The sequence below is a fragment of the Amphichorda felina genome (assembly GCF_050947745.1).
Source record: "Amphichorda felina strain 45539 chromosome Unknown scaffold_7, whole genome shotgun sequence".
Lineage (NCBI taxonomy): Eukaryota > Fungi > Ascomycota > Sordariomycetes > Hypocreales > Bionectriaceae > Amphichorda > Amphichorda felina.
In genome coordinates this window covers 2,828,308-2,850,820 of record NW_028145043.1, presented here as the reverse complement: position 1 = coordinate 2,850,820, position 22,513 = coordinate 2,828,308, and the positions used below count along the sequence as shown (strand labels likewise).

General features: G+C 53.8%; 7 protein-coding genes across 7 annotated transcripts; 3 read left to right on the top strand and 4 right to left on the bottom strand.

The window, feature by feature from the left end:
* Window positions 1-2,752: 2,752 nt before the first annotated feature.
* On the bottom strand, window positions 2,753-4,197 carry ACO1O0_007673 (O-methyltransferase-domain-containing protein; the record flags this gene model as incomplete). The annotated part of the gene is made up of 3 exons (XM_083197041.1): window positions 2,753-3,268; window positions 3,323-3,874; window positions 3,952-4,197. The coding sequence occupies 3 exons, from the start codon at window positions 4,195-4,197 to the stop codon at window positions 2,753-2,755; spliced, it is 1,314 nt and encodes a 437-aa protein (XP_083048249.1).
* Window positions 4,198-6,142: 1,945 nt separating this feature from the next.
* On the top strand, window positions 6,143-6,769 carry ACO1O0_007672 (uncharacterized protein; the record flags this gene model as incomplete). The annotated part of the gene is made up of 1 exon (XM_083197040.1): window positions 6,143-6,769. The coding sequence occupies one exon, from the start codon at window positions 6,143-6,145 to the stop codon at window positions 6,767-6,769; it is 627 nt and encodes a 208-aa protein (XP_083048248.1).
* Window positions 6,770-7,114: 345 nt separating this feature from the next.
* ACO1O0_007671 (glycosyl hydrolases family 43-domain-containing protein) lies at window positions 7,115-8,731 on the bottom strand (the record flags this gene model as incomplete). The annotated part of the gene is made up of 1 exon (XM_083197039.1): window positions 7,115-8,731. One exon carries the CDS (start codon window positions 8,729-8,731, stop codon window positions 7,115-7,117), a length of 1,617 nt encoding a protein of 538 aa, XP_083048247.1.
* A 1,769-nt stretch (window positions 8,732-10,500) lies between these two features.
* Window positions 10,501-11,562, top strand: ACO1O0_007670 (uncharacterized protein; the record flags this gene model as incomplete). The annotated part of the gene is made up of 1 exon (XM_083197038.1): window positions 10,501-11,562. One exon carries the CDS (start codon window positions 10,501-10,503, stop codon window positions 11,560-11,562), a length of 1,062 nt encoding a protein of 353 aa, XP_083048246.1.
* A 1,476-nt stretch (window positions 11,563-13,038) lies between these two features.
* On the top strand, window positions 13,039-13,544 carry ACO1O0_007669 (uncharacterized protein; the record flags this gene model as incomplete). The annotated part of the gene is made up of 2 exons (XM_083197037.1): window positions 13,039-13,153; window positions 13,207-13,544. The coding sequence occupies 2 exons, from the start codon at window positions 13,039-13,041 to the stop codon at window positions 13,542-13,544; spliced, it is 453 nt and encodes a 150-aa protein (XP_083048245.1).
* Window positions 13,545-13,726: 182 nt separating this feature from the next.
* ACO1O0_007668 (heme peroxidase) lies at window positions 13,727-17,313 on the bottom strand (the record flags this gene model as incomplete). Its single annotated transcript, XM_083197036.1, has 6 exons — window positions 13,727-14,239; window positions 14,348-16,413; window positions 16,467-16,659; window positions 16,726-16,964; window positions 17,022-17,115; window positions 17,137-17,313. 6 exons carry the CDS (start codon window positions 17,311-17,313, stop codon window positions 13,727-13,729), a joined length of 3,282 nt encoding a protein of 1,093 aa, XP_083048244.1.
* Window positions 17,314-20,303: 2,990 nt separating this feature from the next.
* ACO1O0_007667 (AMSH-like ubiquitin thioesterase) lies at window positions 20,304-22,048 on the bottom strand (the record flags this gene model as incomplete). The annotated part of the gene is made up of 3 exons (XM_083197035.1): window positions 20,304-20,484; window positions 20,542-21,857; window positions 21,911-22,048. The coding sequence occupies 3 exons, from the start codon at window positions 22,046-22,048 to the stop codon at window positions 20,304-20,306; spliced, it is 1,635 nt and encodes a 544-aa protein (XP_083048243.1).
* Between the last annotated feature and the right edge of the window lie 465 nt (window positions 22,049-22,513).

The following is a 22,513-nucleotide window of genomic DNA, read 5'->3' as shown; positions in this document are numbered from 1 at the left end:
GTATGGTCTACTCATTGTCTTGTACTCTGTCCTCAAAAGTGCAAGTCAACCCAAGCTAATCAACAAAACCTCAGCCATGAACTTCGTCATCAGGTCAACAACACCGGCAAGGAGACGTGGGAGGACGAATTCCAGGAATTCAACATCAAAAAGACTCCCTCTCAGCTAGTGCGACCACCTCGTGTCGCAGACTCGCCCGTGTCCTTCGAGTGCCGCGTGCACAGTATTGTACGCGTCGCCAACGAGTTTCACGGCAAGAAGACGGCTGGGTCCCATATGGTTGGCAACTCTGACATCGTCATCGGGAGAGTCCTGGGCATCCATGTCAAGGGAGAGTATATAACGCCTGAAGGAGTACGTAATCCCAAATCCCATTCCTCCCAATTAGACTCCCAATTAAACTTATCCAAGCGCGGGCTGCTAATGGTTCCCTGTTATAACATCAACAGTTGTTTGACGTTCTCAAAGCCGCACCGATAGCGAGACTTGGGTACCGTCAGTATACACACATCCAGAGCATTTTTGAAATGACAATCCCGAGCATGCCTGATGAAGGGGATGTCAGTGCGGTATTGAGCGGGTCTCTTAGTTACGGTGGTACTAATGATGAAGGGGACGGAGAAGAAGAAGAAGAGGAGGAAAATTATAAGGGGACGGCTCTAGCTCGTGAGTTGTCGCATCGCTAATAAGCCATCGCTCGGATTATGGGGCCCAATTGGGAAGTTGCCTCCAGCCAAACGTATAGGAGTTGGCACTGGACTTTTGTATGTCGTGGATGGCTATAATGGGCTCTCAATGCTTCGTCAGGGCCCAGAGAGAAAAAGAGCGCTACCAGGGCTAATCATGTTGCACAATCAACTTCAGATAGCCGAAGAACCACCAGAATGTACAATTTTTTGTCGGGAGAGTGTACCGGTTGGGCGGTTGAGCAAGTGTCCCAGCCCGGTGCTTTTTGGGGGGCGAGACGATCTGGACTGCTAGACTAGGCGCATGGAATGATGGGACTCGCAGCCCTTTTATCACATGATGCAAAGAGCGACCCCAATTTCTATTCCATACTTCCCAGCACCACCTAAGCTACCAGTCAGTACGCCAGCTAGATTATTTGGTCATGGGTCTTCCCAACGAGGGTCGGTAGTGGAGAGGGCGGAGACGACATGGATATTCCAGCCACATGCTCTGGCTCTACGTATCTTAGCTGCTGAGCTGTTCTGTTTAGTGTGACAGCTTCCAGGCATTTCTCTCATCCACAACGACATCCGAGAACCCTCGAGCCGCAGCCACAGGTAGCCCGGACCGAGTGCCATGGCCAGCGACTCAGCCGCATTTACAGATTTCGTTCTCTCCATCGTTCGCTTCCTCATTGTGCCAGGATGCTGAAATGGAAGATACTTGATCCGAAGATCTTCTATACAACCCGCGTGGGCGGTGTCATTCGCCAAGCCCCACTCCCGGGGAAAGATGCGTAACTGCAAATGTGGCTGCCTGCAAGCAGGCAGGAACATAATTATATATATATGTATTAATTTTCTGTCAGTAAGATTACCCTCCCCCACTTCAAACAAACACATCATTCTCATTCCGCCAGTTTCTACCGCACCGTGCCGTCCAACAGTGCCTCCTCAAGAACGCCATGTATACGCCGTCCAACCTTCCCTCTGGCAATATTGCCCAAACAGAGCTAGTCCAGACAGAGATCATCACCCTTGCAAATGGACAGCGCATGCCGAAGCATTCCCCGAGTCCCTTGCTCCAGCAGCTCTATGAGGCCTGCCAGGCTGGATCGTTGGCAGAAACAGAGCGGATCCTTCCTAGAATCACTCCGCTTCCCATAGACAACATCCCACACCAGGCTTATATGGTCCTTACAAGTTGTCTTCGTGACGCAGTAAAGCTGGAACATCGCGATTTGGTTCACGCCATGCTCCAGCGTGGATTCCCCCCATGGCACGTTGCCATCCTGCCTGCCGTTCGTGCGTCTGATACTGCCACGCTGAAGATTTTTCTTGACCACGGATGGGACGTGAATGGATGGGCTGAGAACGGATGTGAGATACGGCCGCCACTTCAATACGCAGTACTCGCCAACCTCACGGATCTCCGGCAATTTTTGCTCGCTCACGGCGCAAATCCCAACTTTCAAAATAACAGGGGATGGACGGCGCTAGAATTCGCAGCTGGAGAATCAAGTATTGAAGTTGTGTTGGAGTTGCTAGACCATGGTGGAAATCCAGCCATAGACGATAGCTTAATCCGTGCCGCAGGGCATGGACGGCTTGATGTTGCGAAGCTACTATTGGAAAGAGGAGCTGTTATCAATGCCTTGCCCAAACAGCTACCACTTCCTTGGGGCCAAGTGAGAAGGGCGAATGCGTTGGAGGCAGCGATGCAGAGGAATCACCAACACATGGTACAATGGCTAAAGAGTCACGGGGCGACTGCTAGAGATGGTTTGTTGAATCCTGGCGGTCACTATCATGGATACCATATTACTGGTTAACTTCTCTCGCAAGCATTGGATGATCGCGAGCTTGTCAGTGTTAACATGGCCTGTAGTGAGCTGGATGTTTCTCTACCAGCAATTGACTTCTTAGGACATTCTGCAATTTTTGGATCCGTCCGACAGTAGCACTTACACGAGTAGATATCATATGTCGTAGGGTTTCATTCTACAGCTAACGTTGTATGCCCTAGCCCCTCCCAACAAAGGCTAATAGTGGTGGAAGCGGAGTCGAGAGGGATTTCCAGTCGCCTATCCACGCCAAACTGCCTCTATAACCACATAGAAGGTCAAAGGATTTGCCTCTACTCGTGTGATTTCAAACCGCTCGTCCGCAGCACGGAATATTTCCTTCCACGCCTCGACCGGCCTCTCCTCAGCATTGAACAATGCCAGCATTCTCATGTCAGTGGCTGTTCCCATCTGCTGGATAGATCTTGGCAGGTCGTCGGCACTGCTCTGTTTACCCACATAGTCAATAAAAAGCACCCGGGACCCGGGACGCATTGCTGGCACGAGTCCCTGGAGGATCTTGACCGACTCCTTGTCGGGCCAGTCATGGAGGATGAGCTTGATCATGTAGATCTCCGCCTGCACGGGCTGCGGGTTGAAGAAGTCGTGGGCCATGAAGGAGACACGGGATCTGAGCTCGACTGGAGTGTTCTTTTCAAACGCGGGCCCAGCTTCAGGGAGATCCTGGACAGTGATTTCGAGATTCGGGAAGTTTTGGGCCAGGACGACGCTATCGTGTCCTCCCGAGCCGCCAATCTACGCGACTTAGCTTCACCCTTATACTATACCATGAGGGGCGAGAATACTCACATCAACCACCTTGATATTTCCAGCACTCTTCCAGTCATATGAATCGAGGATGACACTCTCGAGACGAAAAATCTCCTTTAGGTAGCGCATGAACTCGACAAAGTTCCTCTGTCGCCAACCCTTTTGCACGCCATCACCATCATTCTCGATAAAATCCCATGACGTAGTGTACTTGCCACCAAAGATTCCACCGCTGTGAAACAGTGACAGAGCTGTTTCTCCCATGTCAGTTGTTAGTTCTTCCTTGTTGAGGCTGTATCGACGAAGCGTCTCATTCATAATGGTGAGGGGCGGCCCGGCATCGTCGAGGATGGTGGAAACGAGGGCGCGTAAACCCGAAGACTTGGCAAGGGCGGCCGAGCGGCTCGTGTGCTTGACGTGGGATGCGATTTCGGCCTTGGCAAACAAGTGCAGGGTTGTGGAGTGCTCGAGAACACGACGCACCACTTCACGTGGCAGCTTGACGTGCTTGGCAATGTCCTCGTAGGAGGCACTCCCATCCAAGGGCACGGCAGCCCAAAAGTCAAAGTGGTTGAGGATACCCAGGGCTGCCTGGTCAGGCATGACCTTTAAGTGCGCGTTAGCACAGATGGGAGAGTGAGTCCATTCGGGTAAGAGAGGAAACTTACATTGTGGCAATAGTTGAAGATGCTCTCGCTGGGGCCCTGGGTCAGGATCCACATGTCGTTGATGGCATCAATGAGCTTCTGGCGCAAAAGGAAGCTCTCGGAGGTAAGACCACTGTAGCTGGTGGGACTATCCACGGCGAAGGAGGGTTCCTGGATGCCATTGTCGCCGAGGAATTTGGTGAACTGATGAGTGAGATCTGTGATCTGGGCCGCGAGGCTAGTAAGAGTAACCTGGGGCTGTGCCATGGCTGCTAGAATTCCGTTCCGAGGTTGCGAAATGCGAATAAACCGTGAGAAATGGGAGGACGGGGAGCATCGGACCAGAGCTCGAGGCGGCGCCCGAGGACCTTTTGTTCCCCATACTTACACTACGGCCACTGCGAAGCACGGCCAAGAAACACGACCGCAGCGAACATCGGCTACAGGTCTAGGCCGAGCTGCGCCGGTCGGAGGGACACATGCAAATGAACCACTATGATGCTTAAGGAAGTTAGACGGAAGTGTTGTACGGGCGTTGAACATGAGGGGTGCGCCAAGACAGGGCGACCCGCCCTGGTGCTACAGGCCCGCATGCCATGCCATCTTATCAATCAGATAAAATGGCTCAGTTCCGATCGCTCCAGCGCCTTTCTCCTCAAAAATCCCGCCTCTCTCCACCTCGGTCCCCCTCTCTCAGACTCTCCTCCTTCGCTCCGCTCGGTTCCCGACCCCCGCCCCTACCCGGGGGACCAACTCGTACGAGTCCGAGCCTATCATACGTTATGCCTTGCCATGGTAGGATCGAGTGTGACGCATCCGGGGCAATGATAGACGGACGATCGTAAAGTAAGCATAAATTGTGCGAAATATCCCGGCAGCAAGCGTCTGCCGTCTGTTGGAGCCTTGGTAATGATTTGTAGCATGAAAGATGGATGCCCTAATCTCATTGCGACAGGCGCTGTCAAAGCTGGACAGCGACAATGTACCGCTACAGACGGTTGGCATATTTCGCCAATGGGTAGGTACGAATCGATGTATATCAAAGGAATTGATTGATTTCGTAACCACGGCGAATACGTAATGAAGATGCGAACTACTGTGTATGGTAGGGATCAATGATACCTTTGCTGAACTTGGACAAGGACCCATGGGCAGAGGTTACAAAGCGACATGGCAAACAGTGAACCTTGAGGAATCATAAACCTTTCATCGCTAAATGCCCATTACCTGTGACCAATGTTTTCATGGAGTAGCCTCATTGCTGGTGCTTACCGTGAATGCCCAAACAGCCCAAGCTCCCACTCAAAGCTGCACCTTATTATTATCATTATTTTGTGCCCAACTACGGATACGTAGACAAGGTGATAAAAATAGGCAGAAGAGATTGTGAATATTACTGCGCACCAGCGCCCAAGCTGACCAGAGCATCCCCAGCGTTGGCTTATGAATGGCTGCGTGGCAGCGTCGGCACCTATTTTGGGGTGCGGGGTCCACTGGGATCAGCCTGTGCCTGCTCAGTGCTGTCCCCTGAGGCAGTGGAGCCTAGCAACTCAGCCTCAACGAGTCTCCTCTGGTCATTGTCCAACTTGACCGGGAGTCCTCGAATGGAGGAGGCTTTGAAGCCTTGTGGGAGGCACGGGTGACGGCATGCTCTCTGTGCGGCCCGTGCTGCGTTGCTGACAGCAGGCCCATGCCATGGCTGTGGGTGGGCTGTGGCCCCTGGCTGGTGGCTGGTGGTTGGTGGTTTGGCTGTCCAGGGCTGCATGGTCGCTTTGTTTGAATCAACGTTGCAAGACCCGGCCATCGAGTCCAGCCATTCGGGGCCATTCAGGGCTACTCAGGGCCATTCAGGGCCATTCTCAGGGCCTGATCGTCACCAGTGAACCCCCATCATGCCATGCAACGTGAAACCGCAGATGCCGGACAAGGGCTTCATCCTCCCGTGAACAAAAAGAAGCCCTCGTCTCGTTTGCACTTCACCAGCATTGTCACAGATTCACTTCAGTCGTCCGTCACTTTATATATCTACCCAGACCCCCATCGGCAGTCATTCCACAGACTGTCCTTCTTCAGTTCCATATCATTTCACACCGACTCGTCCATCCACGAATCACCAATCATCGTGACATTCGATTCCTTACGACTATTACTTCGCTGCATCACTTTTGAAACCCAGCCTACAAACAGTACATACATCACACAACCGCCCACCATGCAGCTGCCAGCCATTGCTGCTTTCGCCCTAACATGCGCCACGCTGGCGTCGGCCTCCTGGCCCATGACAGACATCATCGAGCACATCGCGCCCGGCTCCAAGACGTGCAAGCCCGACAACACCGAGTGCCGGACCGCCAAGCAGGCCGCGCCCTACATCTTCCAGAGCATGTTCGTCTACGGGCTCTACAACCCCAACCAGATGGCCGCCGTCATCGCGCTCATGGCCCTCGAGTCGGGCGAGTTCGCCTACAAGACCAACCACTTCCCGGCCCCTGGCCGTCCCGGGCAGGGCACCGCCAACATGCAGATGGCCAAGTTCAACCTTGAGTACGCCAAGTCCATCGAGGCCGTCAGGCACAAGGTGGCCAACGTCACATCGGTAGATGGGCTGCCCGATGCCGAGCTCAACCGCATCCGCAGCCTGGTAACGGTCGACAGGTACAACTTTGGCAGCGGTGCCTGGTTCCTGCGCAACGAGTGCGGCGAGGAGGTCGTGGAGGCGCTGCGGGCTGACATTGACAAGGGCTTTGAGGTCTACATGGAGTGCGTGGGCGTCGAGGTCGACGAAGCCCGTCTCGGTTACCTCAACAAGGCCAAGGAGGCCTTTGGCCTGGACAAGTAGACAAAGGGCGTTACAGTAGCACAATCGGTGGGAAACGGACAGGCGCTGCATGGCCAGGTGTTAATTGCCGTTTAATTTTTAGTATACCTATTCACAATTTCGTTATTGCTATGGCAAATAAAATGAACACTGCAGTGTCAGATGCAGTAGTGGCAAGAACCCTGCTAGGCGGTGGCCTATAATCAAGGGAGGATCGAATCCCAGCACAGGTTCATTTCACGGATACGCGCAATACTTACATAGTATGAGACTCGTGGGATGGGGCGTCCAACTCGTATTGCGTTTCTCCGGCCCTTTTACTACTGTGTATTATTGCCCAACTTAGGAAAATATCTATACACAGACTCAGATCTGGTAACGGTCCAGTTGGTCATGCATTGGTCTATAAGTGAGATAGTCAAAGACCGCAGGCTGAGCCAGTCCGTTCAGATCCGAGCAGGCCATTCCCACAAAAGATCCCGTGAAGCTTCCATGTGCCGGGTGACCGCCACACTCGTCGGAAACAATAGACGCGTCGAATACTGGGCCGACTTCCTTCAGCTCGCCATCGCCCAGGGCGTACAGAAACTGCAGAGCCTTTCCGCCACGAACAGTAACGGCAAGCTTCACCTTGCCCTCGTTGGGGATCTGCACCGGGCCCGGCGCTGGGTCAACCAAACGTCCTTGCGGGTAGGAGGCCTCAGAGCTCATAATGAGCAGCTCTCGCTGTCCATCCGCGTGAGCCGTCACTGTGATGTAGAAGAAGTTGTACCGGCAGTAGTACACCGTCAGCCCTGCGAACTGCCGCTCATCCTCGGGCGAGAAATCGATGACTGTCTCGGCATCAAAGGAAAAATGTGTCTGGCGACGCGCAACGAGCGCCTGCTCAAACCACGAGCCGACCGATTCGCGCCCGAAAAGCGTCAGTTTGCCCCCGTCCGTGGAGAAGATGCGCTCGGGCTCTGGGGTGCGCAGCCACTGGAAGTCCTTGTGCAACCCATTCTCGAACGTGTACCGCTGTTCAGCCCAGTAGGCCGAGTCGTCGCGTACTCCAGGGACATCGGCGTACAGCGATGGTACAGGGCCGTTCTTGACGTAGAGCCAGTCATCATCCCCCCAATACGCCTCCTGAATGGCCGTCTCCCTTCCCAGAACACAGCGCCGCTCTTGTCCAATGGGCCTCCCACACAGGTGGACAACATACGTCCTTCCATCCGGGGTGTCGACAATGTCTCCGTGGCCGGCTCTCTGCAGGGCAGCAAAGGGCGCGTCCTTGGACGTGACAATGTACTTTTGCGGGTGCAGCTCGTAGGGGCCCCAAATGTCTCGGGACCGGGCCAGAGTGCAAGCGTGGTCATAGCCAGTACCGCCTTCGGCAGTCAGCAGGTAGTACCAGCCATTGCGCTTGTACATGTGCGGCGCTTCGACAAGGGCGAGCTCCGTACCCCTGAAAACATTCTTCCTCGGGCCGATGAGCTTTCCGGCCACAGCATCAAACTCCTGGAGGACAATGCCCGCAAAGGCTTGAGGGCGTCGCCGGTGGTCCCACATCATGTTGACGAACCACTTGCGACCGTCATCGTCGTGGAACAATGAGGGGTCGAATCCGGATGAGTTGGCGTACACGGGGTCAGACCAGGGCCCCTCGATAGCCGGGGCGTTGATGATGTAGTTGTGCGCGTCCTTGAATGAGCCATCCTTCCGCTTCACATCGGTGTACACAAGCCAGAACTTGTCGCCGTCGTGGGTCAGGCAAGGGGCCCAGATACCACAGCTGTCCGGATCGCCACGAAGGTCGGCTTGGCTCTTGCGCGTGACAGGGCGCGTGGCGAGCTCCCAGTTGGCCAAGTCCTTTGAGTGGTGAATCTGCACACCCGGGAACCACTCAAACGTCGAGGTGGCAATGTAGTAATCGTCACCCACCCGGACAATCGACGGATCCGGGTTGAACCCAGGGAGGATGGGATTGAGAACGGGAGGCATGGTGCAGCTGGATGGTCTCACTCCGCCCCACAGTCGTGGTTTGTACAGAGAGATGACTGAGACACCTGGTTTATCTGGAGTGTGAGGGAGAGTCTCGCGATTCTGAAAAGCCATGCGCTGTTCAAATACTTAACACCCAGGAGCGGAAGAATATGGAGGCGGAGACAGCATGAATGCTGTGTCGCGATCAACCCGTCGACAGGAATAGTCGTTGTCTCATGGTTGCTGGCGATTTACCCGCCCACTTTAGCCGCCAGGACTCATGGTGGAGGCGATTGACGAGGATTCAGAAGAGGGGGAACCTGCTGTCCAAGTCGGACTTTTGTCCGACTTGGAAAAGTCCGACTTGACTGGACTTGTTGTTAACGGCGAGCGCAGCTGGGTCCAGGTGAGATTCCCCGCCATTCAGTCCGTCAGCGCATTTGTTGATTGCGTGGTGCGCTCCACTTGGAGGCCAGAGACTGAGTGCGGGTGACGGTTGAGACTTGAGAGACTCGTGTAGTGTTGCGATCTCAAAAATTAGACAGAAATCTGGTAGAGGGAGTGCTTAAGTATCAGGGAAATCAAAAATTGACGATAGTGATGGGTGCTCTGATATATAAGCACGACAATCTGACGAGATATGTATTAGAAAACTCAATCTCCTACACCATCACCACAGTACTTGTACAACCAACAAGGCAGTTCATAATATGTTCATTCAACTCTAAACAAAGTTTAATACTATATTCCTCCTTCCTTAAAGCAAACCTTTGGCTTTTTCTTAGTCTGAGGCCCGTGGCTTTATTTGCTATCATCGCAAAAAATGGCTACTTAGGGTGCAGGGTAGCTGCAGAATCACCTAACCATGGGCGACGAGAGAAATGGAACTTGGGAGGTTTCAAAAAATATGTGCCAAGGCAATCAGTGACAGCCGACCAAAAGCACACGTTACATCTGTCGAAAGGCGACCAGGGCGATTATCGCGTCTTGGATATGGCTTCAGCAGAGCTTTGCAATCTATGGATACTGTACTGCAGTCTCTGGAGGGGCGGCACTAATCCCAACCTGATGCGACCGTCATAAAAGCATTGGGAATGCACTTGTAAATATTCCAGGCCGTTTCGGCTATGTCTTTGATGAGACACATTCACGAATACGTACGTACGTACAGTCTCGAAAACGACAGAAGCCCAAGTGGAACCGGAAGCATCCAAGACAAGGGTGTCATTGGACTTCGACTTGAATGCGTCCAGCTGGTGATGCATCACTACAGATCCGCATGCGCATTCGATATGCGATTTTCTTTTCGATGGATAATTAAATAAAACTGTCGCCTACTGCATAAGTACGGGAACATTAAGGTTCGTCGGAGTCTGACCCGTACCTGAGACCCGAGATCCCGAGGCGAGGTCGTTGATTTCCGTATTCGGAAACTCCATGTCTCGCGACCCTCTAGAGATTCATAGGCCCTCCGTGCTCATCAAAGACCATGAGCCGTCAGTCAGTCTACTTCGGATATGGCCGAGGATTGTATTGTTCTGGGAACACACCGGAAAAAGGACGCCATCCGGAATCATCGACCAGAAGGAAGGCATCGTCATCGAATATGTCTAGTATATACATTACTGAAAGCAGCATATGGGAGATGGTCGACTGGGTATAAAGGAGAGCTTCATTCTCTCAGATCTAGAGCACAACCATCATCAGCACAGCCAGCCTCATCCAGCAAAGACAGCTTGTTCAATCATCTCTCACAACACTTTAACTTTCCGTTTCCACCAAGAAACATGCATCATCTCTCGGCGATCGGCCTTGTTGGCCTGGCTCATGCCGCCTCGGCTGGCACCATGTATGCCAACACCACTACCACTTCTACTCCGGTTCCGCAGCACACCACCAACATCAACATTGATATTGACGTCAACGTCTCCATCATCTGCTACGGCGACTTTTGCGCCCCCGAGGTCCCGTGCAAGGGCCCTGACTGCACCCACCACCAGATCGTGTGCCGAGAGGATGTCTGCCACCCCGAGGTCTGCTTCACCGACGACTGGGACCGCCTCGTCATCTGCGAGAAGGACTTCTGCCACCACCGCAAGTGTGAGGGCGACGAGTGCCTGGAGAAGATTGTCTGCAAGGGCGATCATTGCACCATCGAGCAGTGCCCTCCTGAGGAGGGCAAGGTGAACCTCGTCTGCGAGAACGACGTGTGCACCCACAAGCCCTGCGAGGACGTCTGCTTCGAGAAGATTGTCTGCGAGGAGGAGTGCAACCCGGCGCCCCCTTGCGAGACCACCACCTCTGTTCACGTCCCCCCCAAGCCCACCAGCAAGCCTGTCAAGCCCGTCAAGCCTATCAAGCCTGTCAAGCCCATCAGGCCTGTCAAGCCTGTCAAGCCCATCAAGCCCACCCAGCCCGAGAAGCCCGAACAGCCTGAGACTCCCGAGCAGCCCCAGAAGCCGGAGCAGCCTGAGACGCCCGAGCAGCCCCAGAAGCCTGAGACTCCTGAGCAGCCCCAGAAGCCGGAGCAGCCCCAGAAGCCTGAGACTCCCGAGACCCCCGAGACCCCCGAGACCCCCGAGACCCCCGAGACTCCCGAGACCCCTATGGTCCCCGAGACTCCAGAGACCCCTGAGAAGCCTGAGACTCCTATGGTCCCTGAGGTCCCCGAGGTCCCTGAGGTTCCCCAGACCCCGGAGACTCCCGAGACTCCCGCCAAGCCTGAGCAGCCTCCTGCCCATGTTACTGGCCCTGCCCAGCTCCCTCCCACTGCCGGTGGATCTTTCAACACCCCGGCCTACGCCGGTTCCCTCATGGGCGCCGTTGCTGGTCTTATCATGCTTGTTTAAGCGGTCACCGAGAGGCTTTACGGTTGCAGAGTTTACTACTCTGTTATAATCACCAGCTACTAGCTACACACTTGGGTAGCGACTAATAACTGTCTTATTAGACAATAATACCGCGTAATAGTTAGTCCTTAATTGATTATCTTTGCTTTTATAACCTTGTTTGTGTACTGAGTGAAACAATATTGCGAGTATCGACTCAAGACTTAACTCGGTGAGTTAATTATTGGTTAGGAAGAATAGTAGTCGTCACAGTTGACTACTGCATGGTTACTGTTCCTGGGGATGATCTTGGGCGTATACCCTAGATTTGGCCAACTGCCGAGCCTCTAGTTTTGACTACTGTATTAGGGGATTCTCCTCCACATGGGCACTTTAGGTAGGATTAAGACTTGATCATGGAACCCAGATCCAGGTCCTCGACAGAGGGTATTGCCGCTATGGCCACGATGCTGGCGCATGCCAGGAGGAGAATGAGGGAGGTAAGACGCTTGCCTCCACTCATAGATCAGTGATACCTGCATCGTGAGAATTAATCACCCTGTCATCTTAGGAGCGGCCGGCAATGTGTTCTTTTTGCAGTCCAGCGCCACCTTCCGGAACGTCATCATCGGAGCGGATCAGGGTGAGATATGTAAGATATATGGCGTCTACTGTATTGAGAGACGCTGCACAATTGAAAACGCCATCTCCATCGTACGTATTCCCCTCCCGTATCAATGCTGGCACGTAGTTTTACTGACAACCTTGACACAGAAAGAGGACCCTGCCGGTGTTATGACGATCATCACTGGTGGTGGCGCTTACTATGCATCTGATAAGATCATCTAGCATGATGGCTATAGTAAAGTCAACATCATCAATGTAAGCTATGCTGAATGGGTAGTCTGGAGTATATTATCTGATAGCGACATAGTTCTATACACTGTGAATGCGGGACTGTGAGCTCTCTCCGATATTAGCTAGTATGACGATATTTTATAGCGACCATACCATTGAGAGCTCTCTACCAATCCTAAAGACTAGTAACATTTTCAAGTTAAAAAATGTTAAATACCCAACTGTCGCCACTTGCAAGTTGATGGTGTCGTGCCTTGTGGAGACCCCTGGATTGCAAGGCTTATTGTAAAACGTCATCCCGCGATCGTGATCATGGCCGGAAACCGGTTTTGGGCCTCCCACTCTTCCACGTCTCCAACACTGCGGGCTTCACATAATCAGCTGAATGAACCCCACGTCAATCATATGGTAAGATTTATAGCTTAATTCCTGGAAATCGTCCACACGAGCATTGGGATATGACGTACCAAGGACCTGGCCCCATCACCACTACAGGTACGTCCTGTGGCGGCCCAAAGTCCAGGCACACACATATTATAAGACCATACGGCACCCTACCTAACTGATGATATACGGGCGCATTTCCATTTCATTCAAACATATCCAAATACGCTGTTCGAAATTTTCTACCAGCATAAAATGGATTGGACTAAGGAAACATACAACACGCAGTACGAGAAATGGGTGCCTTGGCTGGAAGACGTCTTCCTCCGGTGGTTCACAAAGGACAATAAGGCCAGTTACTCAACAAAACGTCCGTCCCACATTCAATCTATTCTCTCCTCATCCTTTCTAACCCTATTACAGAAAATCTCGACAAGACCAAAGTCACTGGCATCGAGCAAGTTGACACCCTCCAGGATGGCGTGCACAACCTAGTTGCTGGTCAGGTCGGCCAGGGAGGCCTCCTCCAGCCTGTTGGTGATATTGCCTCCAAGGAGGGTGCCAACCGCGCTGAGCGAAAGGGTAAAGACGAGAATGGCAGCTACATTCCGTCCGGGGCCACCAACGCTGTCTCTGGCGCCGCAGAGGGCAGCAAGAACATGGCCAGCACGGCAGCTTCTGGTGTGAAAGGTGCAGGGGGCTATCTGGGAAGTGCCCTTGGAGGAGGTCAGGGAAAGCAAGACGATGACAAGAGTACTTGATACAATTTTTGAGCTTTGGGTTTGATCGAACAACTATATTAATGACACTGGGCTACGGATTGTATGTAACCAGGATTACCCGTCGCTCCGAACGATAGGGTATATAATCAAGCAAATGTTTTCCTCTCATGAGTCATGCCTCCATTCTCAAAGATAGTTTTCGGCCTGCTCAAGCTCTCAAATTATTCATCATCCCAAGTTACCTTCATCGAGGTGGGGAACGGAGAGACGGTTCCCCAGTCTTCTGTCAGGTACGCAGAGAAACCTCCCGGTTGAGGAATCTTCTTCAGAAGACCCTGGGGTCCGGCAGCCCTGCGGAGCCCCTTCTTGCGGAAGATGGTGCGGAAGAGCTCCGTGAGGGCAACCTGGTTTACCTTGCGGCCGAGCCAGGCGTACGGCTCAGCGCCGTAATGGATATATGCATCAAGGGGTCGCCCGGGGTTGACCTTGTCGGGTTCGGGGAAGTACTTGGGATCCTTAGCAGCTCCACCCAGAGACACAAAGATGCGATCGCCTGGTCGGACTGACACCTTACGCCCATCGGCCTCGACAATGGTATCAACTGCGCTGGCCTTTCGGTACAGACCGGCCGCGCCCTCCATTCGGATACCCTCCACCGCGTAGCCGAGCAGCAGAGCATCGGTTTCCTCGCTGGGGGTCTGCGCCGCGAGGCGTTTGATCTCTTCGAGGTACGGCTGTCCTTCGGGGGAGAGATAAAAGTCCAAGGCTTGGGCAAACTATTTTAATCGTCAGTAAAATGAAGAGCAAAATGTTTTGAAACCACCATTAGGTGGTGAACTCACCACTTGGCCCTGGTTGGGCGCCATAGCACAGGCGGTAGGGAGGATCTGGCCCCAGGCAATATCATGGGCACTCAAGCCAGCCTTCTTCAGGCCCTTTGCCACATCGACTCCGAAAGACGACAGAGTAGAATTCTTGAGCTTCAGCGTGTACAGGCCGCGGATCCCAAGTGTCGTTGACAGCTTGACGTTTGTCTCGATGGCAGTGGCCAGAGCCCCGGCCGCCTCCTTGGCCGCCTGCCTGACGGGGACTGAGTTGGCAGGATCCATGTCGGCAAAGATGCACATGAAAATTGAGGCAAATGTCTTGTAGAGCTCCCTCTCTGTGAAGACTCCCTTGGGATTATCGCGCGTTTTGAGGGGAATGTTGAACAAGCTTGCCACAAAGTGCGTGTGGGCCAAATTGCCAACATCACGAACAACATCAACGTAGGTCTTGCCCGCAATCTTGTAAGACTTCTCGAACAGGAGTCGCTCAGCAGTATCGGAGTAGAAGGACCTGACAGCTTCCTTCCAGCCATCCTTGTAGAGGAGGTCGGTCATGATCTTTCGCGGATCGGCATCGGACTTGCCATTGCCAGTCCTCTTCAACGTGCGGCCACCGTCGTCCATTAGGTTGCGCAGACCCTCTTCCCAGTTGACCTTGTAGATGGTGGGATTATCCAGGACGTGCTTGGCCGCTATGTAGGAGGCGATATCGACCTGCGGCTCCCGGAAGGCAGGGCGGTCGTAGCTGAAGCGATCGGCACGACCAAGATTCTCCATGATCTTCTTGTTCTCCTCAGGAATGACCATGGGGTAGTGCGCATAGATGGAGTCCGGCTTGAAATGGTTGGGGAACGCACGGATGAACAGCTTGTAGAATGAGCAGCCATGGTTGAGGTTCAAGTCGTAATCGACTTCCTTGAAACCCCAGTTGGTCAGGTTGCCAGGGTGGTAGTCGATGGTGTAATAGCGATCACCACGCACCAGCGACACGGCATCGGACAGGACGACACGGGAGATGGTATATGTCGGGGCGATACCAACACCCGGCGCCATGGGGCTCTTGCCCTCCTCAGCAACAATTCCGGGGTAGAGCTCGACATTGTCAGGGTGCTGGTACAGGTTGCGAAGGCTATCGGCGACAGCAGGATTCGAGTTGATGTCTTCGAATGTCTTGTAGGCTGTGAGGCCAAAGTGCTTGCGGAACTCGTTGAGACCAGCCAAGTTCCAGCGACGGCCGCGGAGGATACCCAGCATCTCAACAGGCTTCATGATCCTAGGCACGTTCCGGGCACCAAAGGCGCCTCCGGGCTGCTCGATAGCAGTAGCCAGGGCATCCATAAGCTCGTCGTCGTCGAACCGCCCATCGGGACCTCGCTGGAAACCGTTGAAGGTCCGCTCCGCAGGATCTTCAGGAATCGTCGCTTCAAACTTCTTCAAGGCCGTGATGAGGGCCCTCATGTCCATGGTGCCGTAGTCTTCGCCAAGCAGCTCCGTATAGAAGTCTTGGATCCACTTGTCATCCATCTCGGAAATGCACGAATGCCAGCGGTAGCAGAGGTTGAACTCGGCCGACACGACGTTGCCAACGCCAGCCTCGGAGCCCTGCTTGGTCCCGACCGAGACGCCCATTTCTTGCCGAGGGTCAAGGGTCCATGCAGTGTCCACTCGGTTGAGATTGATGATGTTGCGGACGTAGTCGATCAGGGTGATGTTGATGTACAAGCCTGACGTGACGAGACGAGCCGTCTGGAAAAGCTCTTCATCATACTTCTTCCACGTCGCAGCCGTCTGCTCCTCGCTCATGTCTGGAGTCGGCTTCACAAAGCGGCCGCCTTCGTTGATCTCGGCCAGGTTGGTGGCGACGTAGTTATGAAAGCGGTTGAACATGATGAGAAGGATGCATACGCCGGGCGGGTTACCAACAAGGCGCTTATCCGCAAAGCAGTCCGGCTTGAGTTGGCCATCTTTGAAGGTTCGGATGCTGTCCTGGGCCTCCTGAGTGTTGCCGTACAGAGGCGCCAGATCCAGGTACGAGGAGGTGTCATTCTTATTCTGATCGTGCGAGTTGGTCCAGAAGAGATCTATTCCACCTTTAGAAAACAACCCCCACTGCGCATGGTTCCAAAAGTCTTACCGTGGATGATAATGGTAGCCCAGTACCAAAGGATGCTCGACACATTGTTGGGGTTCCTGCGAAACCCGTCTCGGGCCATGACAGCCTCAAAGATGGCTTCGGGATCCGGCTGGGCACCAAGCTGCAGGTTCTTGGGTTTGCATGATCGGGCATAGGTATGGCCCCTAGCACCAAGGTTGGGCGCGTACGGGTTCTGTGTACATGTGTCAGTACAGATATTTCGTTTGGCGTCGATATCAATTGATGGCAGAGTACTTACATTCCCCGATCCGTCCGGGCGACGGTACTTGGAGTCGGGCCCGACGTAGATCAGTGGCGGGTGATCGAGAGAATTCCATAATTTGTCAATGAAACTATTCGTCAGAATCTCCTGCGTCTTGGAGTGATCGGGGAGCCCGGCGACGATCTGGATTGTTCTCTCCATGATCATGGTCTTGTCATCCTGGAGCGTCTCGCCCCTCACCTTGGCCGTGACGATTTCGATCAGGGTCTTGATGTCTGCGCCGCAATATTAGTTGATTACTTTGGTCGCCTGTGATGTTTATCGCCACCTACCATTTTTACTAAATGACTTCAAGTCTTGGCGCAGTGTAGGGCGCTTGACAATCTGGTGGTAAGACCCGTCCCCAATCTCGATAGGAAGCGGGCGCTGGGATGCCTTTCGAAGTACTCGCAGGTTGCCGATAGTCCCCGGCTTCTTGTTGGGCTTGGAGGGCTTGCCCAGAGGACCGTGATTCAAGACTGGCTGCTTCGCGGTGGTCCTCTTGGAAGCACCAGCAGAGCCGTGGCCACTCGAGTTCTGGCCATTGGTGGCCGAGTGGCCGTTGGTTTCTTTGGTATCAGCCATGTTGGTAGATGAGAGGCAACGCGGGAGAGTCTTGAAAGCGACAGCCCAGGAGGGGAGGACCAAATGGGGCACGCAGCCGTCTTAAACCTCCTCTACTCGTAGGTCGGCAGAAGCTCCCGCGAGCTGTGGAGGACCCCCAGGTTCCACATGCTCGATCACTGGGACTACTACTGGTAGTACTCGTATGTAGCTTCGGCATTCGTGCGAGTACGACTGCGGCTAGTAATATCCGTACGGATACACTATTACACCGTACGAGTACTTCGTGCACGGCAACAAGCCCGTTCTGACACCCCCCATCCCAGATGCTGCATGGATGCCGGCCGGTTCATGGCCACCGGCCCACGTCGCGCGCAGGGGCCTCGATCGACTGTGCATGCAAATGATATGTACGAAGTACGGATACTTCACCCACGATGCCACGATTTGCGCTGATTCGCTAACTAATAAGGTCCCCACACAGTCTTCAGTCATAATAGTCATTGGTTCCTCGCTATCCGTACTCGTACTGAGCCCAGCACCACGAGCAGCCTGCGCACCGAACTAGCACATTGTGCCCTATGAACGAGGCAGTGTTTTGTCCTTGCTTTTTATAGACGATGTTCGTCCAGAGGCTAAATCTAATGAGGATTGCAAATAAAAATGACGTGGCGCCAATGGGAGGCTCGTGATTCATGAGCCATGCTAAGGCTTCCCCGGGACAAGGGTATCACACCGGCGTCAGGTTACACCATCTCCAGGGTGTATTCGTATTATGATTTTGCCATTTCCGTGATCTGGGCTGGCGGGCCATGGTCCATTCGTCTCGCTCATTTGCACGGCCCGGACAATGATACCTTCTGCAAGAACTTGCGCGCCACCCCCCAGATGTGCATGTTTCCTCTCTCTGCGTGTCTTTGAAGGCCCGTCTTGGTCCTTGACTCTTTGGACACTGATGCTTCACGTCGACCCTGACTCTCTGAGACTCGTAAACCTCGTGGCAATGGCGAGTCAAGCATAGACACCGTTGATGGACGTTCCCAGACTCTCGGGTCAGCAGTCACGATAAACTTGCCTTAGCCGCATGTCAGCGTGGCCATTCCGTCGGTGCTCCCAGTACCATGCTGGTTGCTTGAAATTTAACAGGATCAAGTTTCACCCCGAGCGCAAGATATGACGAGAGATTAGTAGCACACATCACTGGTTCACTGCGCCGCAGGATTCTCCCAGTACTCAAGTACGGGTATGTAATACCTAGTACGAGTACTCAGTACGAGTACACGATACCCGTGCCACAACGCAATCCGATGTGTGGTCGTTGTAAGGCGTCCATAATCGTATCCACACACCGAGGAGACAGGACGGCAACCCGCCATCGGCCGAATGGTGAAAATGCCGACACGGGCGACTGTGTTTTAATCAAAGTATGTAATAGAAACTGTACGGATATCGCTTGCGAGCTTCTCGTCGACAGTGGCACTACCTGTACTCGTACGGAGGAGAGCGGAGTCGTTGGGGAAAAGCCGACGATGCCAAGATCTACATGCCGGCCGTGCAAGGATCCGGGGCGCGGGAGGATGGAGCCAATAATGCGGTGGATGTGATGTGGAATAGCCGCTATGATATGTACGAGTAATGCAGCTGGCCCGACGTCAATTCCCCAGTGGCCAAGTCCCTCTTGAAATGAAATGGTCGGAGGACTCGAGAAGCGTAGGGAACTCCGTGCTCGGCTTCGTCACTCGCTTGGTCCATGACTGCTCTCTCTCTTTTTCAATACTGGGTTTCCCCGTTGCCCACTCGACTCCCTGTCCATCGTCGGCAACCTCGCAAGCGCACAGGCCTAGTTTGATGCCCGAGACTCCAATGCGATATCAGCCGCAGCGCCACTGTCTTAGCCTGGTAGGGTTGACCCCCCTTCTGCCAGCAAGTGGCCAGCTGAAATGCATGGAAACCGTCTGGTGCACCACTCGTTCCTCGCGGTCAGCGCGGTGACTGTCCTGGAGCTGGGTCCCACAGAGACCTGGCCGACGCATCCAAGTGAAATTAACCATAACAGCCCAGTATTGACATGCACAGGTCGGAGGAGCTGTCAGCTCTGGACCTCGCAGCTGGGAAGCACATCGTCGACCGATTCGGGCGGTAGCTGGCCGACCTTCGCAAACGCCGGGCCCCGGATTGGCCATGAGGCTCCGCCGGCACCTGAGACATCAGAGCTGGAGGGTTGGATGTGCACTGCATCAACCCAATCCAGCATGCACAGCTCCCCACATGCGCGGCGCTATCGACAAACGAGCAACTAGAACTCGTTCGTCCGTCATTCTCGCACCCCTCTCCTGCCCCCCAGGTCATCCAGGTAGGATCATTGGTCGCTGCAGTGCTTGTTGCTCACGTCGTGGCCTCCAGGTTCTCATTGTTCATATCCGATGGAGGGGCGGATGATCACCAGTCATCGCCCCGGCAGTTAAAGTGTGCTTCCCCGCCGCTAGGGGCTAGTCTCAATGGTCTGTAATCCCGGGTCAGGATCTCCCCCAATGGACCCAACAAGGTCCCCCCATACACTGAAGTCAAACATGCTCGAGTACATACTCGTACGTACGTACTCCGTACCGCCTATCAAACATTACCCGACTTACAGCCACGTCGTTGCGGAGTTGGAAATGGCCATGGCACTCGTGAGCCCGTCGGGATGATTCAGATCAATATCAACCGTCATATGACCACTACGCATGGTGTTTGACTGATGAATTTGATGCACTTGTGCTGCCACCAATTCGCAATGGCCGCCAAACTCCGTGACCTCAGAGCCCTATCTGTTCTACTAGAGAGCAGAAATCCTGCACGACGATGGCTGAAAGGGCGTGAACTCGAATTAAGCAGTGTCTTGTTCCCTACTGTCCCATGTCTTTCCTTTCAACTCCGGTGCTATGCAATGATGTCAAGCATTTGCTCTAAAAGCCTCGTGCCGAGGCAAAACTCCGTGACTTGTGTCAACCAGAACTTCGTGGTCGCAACTACTTGGTCCGTAAATCCTGTACGTAGAATGGCATCTTGTCGGTCTCGTAGACGTGGCCATCTGGCTGCTCTGCCTCGCGATACAAATTGTCTATCGAGTGCTGGTGAAAGGTATCCGTATGGTTGCAATGAAGAATATGTTCTAAGCCTGGTGGGTTCGTCAGACGGAAGATCCCATATCTGGAAATAGTGGTTAGCATTGCCAGAGCTTGTTACTCTATTTGGGACACGACTTACGATGGCGTGAACTTCGGAGCACAGACAATAGCCACACTCTCGGGCATCATGATCTGATACCCTGCGTGAGTATGCAGATCCCGCGAGCTCATGAAGCAGGTCTGCGTCGGGTGTGTATGGATCCAACCCAGCACCAGTAGATCCTCGCTGTCGCAATAATCAAACACGGCTGACTCGTTCTCTGTCTCGCACGTGTCGGGTGTACATTTCTGATCCGGCACGAGGAGACAGCGGATAAAGAGGGCATTGTTAATGGGCGTGCCACAGAGAATCCCACACATCTCAACTCCTGCTCGCGTATTATCGGCCGCAATATCGAGGAACGCCTTCCGAAGGCCCCGTGGTAGAAACACAGATCGAATAGGATCTCCATTCTCAAGATACGCGCCTGGCTTGAAGGCGAGGCGCTCCTTTTTGGGCGGAGTTGGTGTTTCAATGGCTGCCTTTGGAGGTAATGCTGGGGCTTCTGCTAGGTTTTCGGTTTTGCTAGGTCGTGGCGGAGGACTTGGCACCAATGGCTTATAATCGTCCAGGACCAGTTTGCGAGGGACTGAGGGAGGGGGACCATTCAGTCCTGTTGCGTTCCTCTCGGCAAAATCTTGAACAGGTTCTTTCGGGGGTCGCGACGGTTGGGTTGTTGATGGCACCGACGCCTGGGAGTTGCTCCTGCTATAGATAACTGGTCGCGACTTGGAGATAGACGGGTAGTTGTAATTGTGTGAAACAAAGCCCGGCGACGGAATGTTTGTGCCAGCCTCTTGAGTCGTATGCGGCGAGTCCAGATTCCTTCGGGTTGCCTCTATCTGTTTCTGGAGATCGGTATCGGGCACGGTAGTCGTCGGTGTATCCCATTTGTCCCATCTTCTCCCTCTCCACTTCACCAACGTCTCCGATTCTGGATTCTCCTGTCTTGTTGCCCTCCGAATCGTGTCTCTTCGCGACAGCTCCTTTTGAGCAAGATCTACGGCTAGATCCTGATGTTCTGAAGCATCAAGAATCTTGGCATTCCCACTCAGACTCGGGTCGCGAGCAGCAAAATCGGCATACGTAGAGGATTGGTTGGTCTTGTGAGACTGCTCGGAAGATGTTGGCCTCATGCGCTCCCACTCTTTGTACAATTTCTCTATCTCGGGTTTCAGATGCTCTAGGTCCTCGAGGACACGATCTATTCGCTTCGATAATGACCGGCACGCCCGTCGCTGATCGGGGTCTTTATACTGGGGGTGTTTCGGAAGGCATTTCAAGACGAGAACTGAGTGGCGATAGAGCATCATGTATGCACGGCCGAGGTCTCCGTCCGCAAGGGCAAAGCTGGCCTAGAGCCGGTTGTCAGCGCATGTTGAGTAAGGGAATAGGTTGGGCACCCCACCTCTTGATAGAGCGTCTCGGCGGCACGCGTCCAGTGCTTGAGGGGGATGTTGATATTAAAGGCGAAATTCTCGGCCTGTTCGACCAGCTCCGTGACCGACTGTGGCCGGGACGGCCGCATCGATGGACGGGCCTCCATTTCGATAGAGGCAATCGGATCCGATGCCCGGAAGCTTCTATCTAGAAGAGATATGGGTGAAGTGAGCGACGCGACAGCAAGTTGCGGTACTGTGCGAGGGGCCAGGGTCTGGCCAACAAGTTGTTGGAGGAGCAGGGTCAAGGTTCCCCAGAACCACGCCGTGAGCAGCGCAAAGTGCCTAGGTAGGCTCGCCCTATCGGACCGTACTCGTAATTAGGTGTCGCAAAAGTTGAAGATGGGATTTGACCGAACAAACAGGCTGCAATTACCGTTCCAGTTCTTCAGCTTCCCAATTATCTGGCTTCTTTGCCGGGCTGAAAGCTGGTGCCTCTGCCCGACGATGACGCAGACCCGTGGACGCGTCGTTGGGAATTGCCAGGCACCTGTAATGGACGAGGGGGGAATCTTGGAAGCTCCCCAAAACAGAAGCCCCTCACTCCACAGCGGGGCATTCGCTGAAGGCAG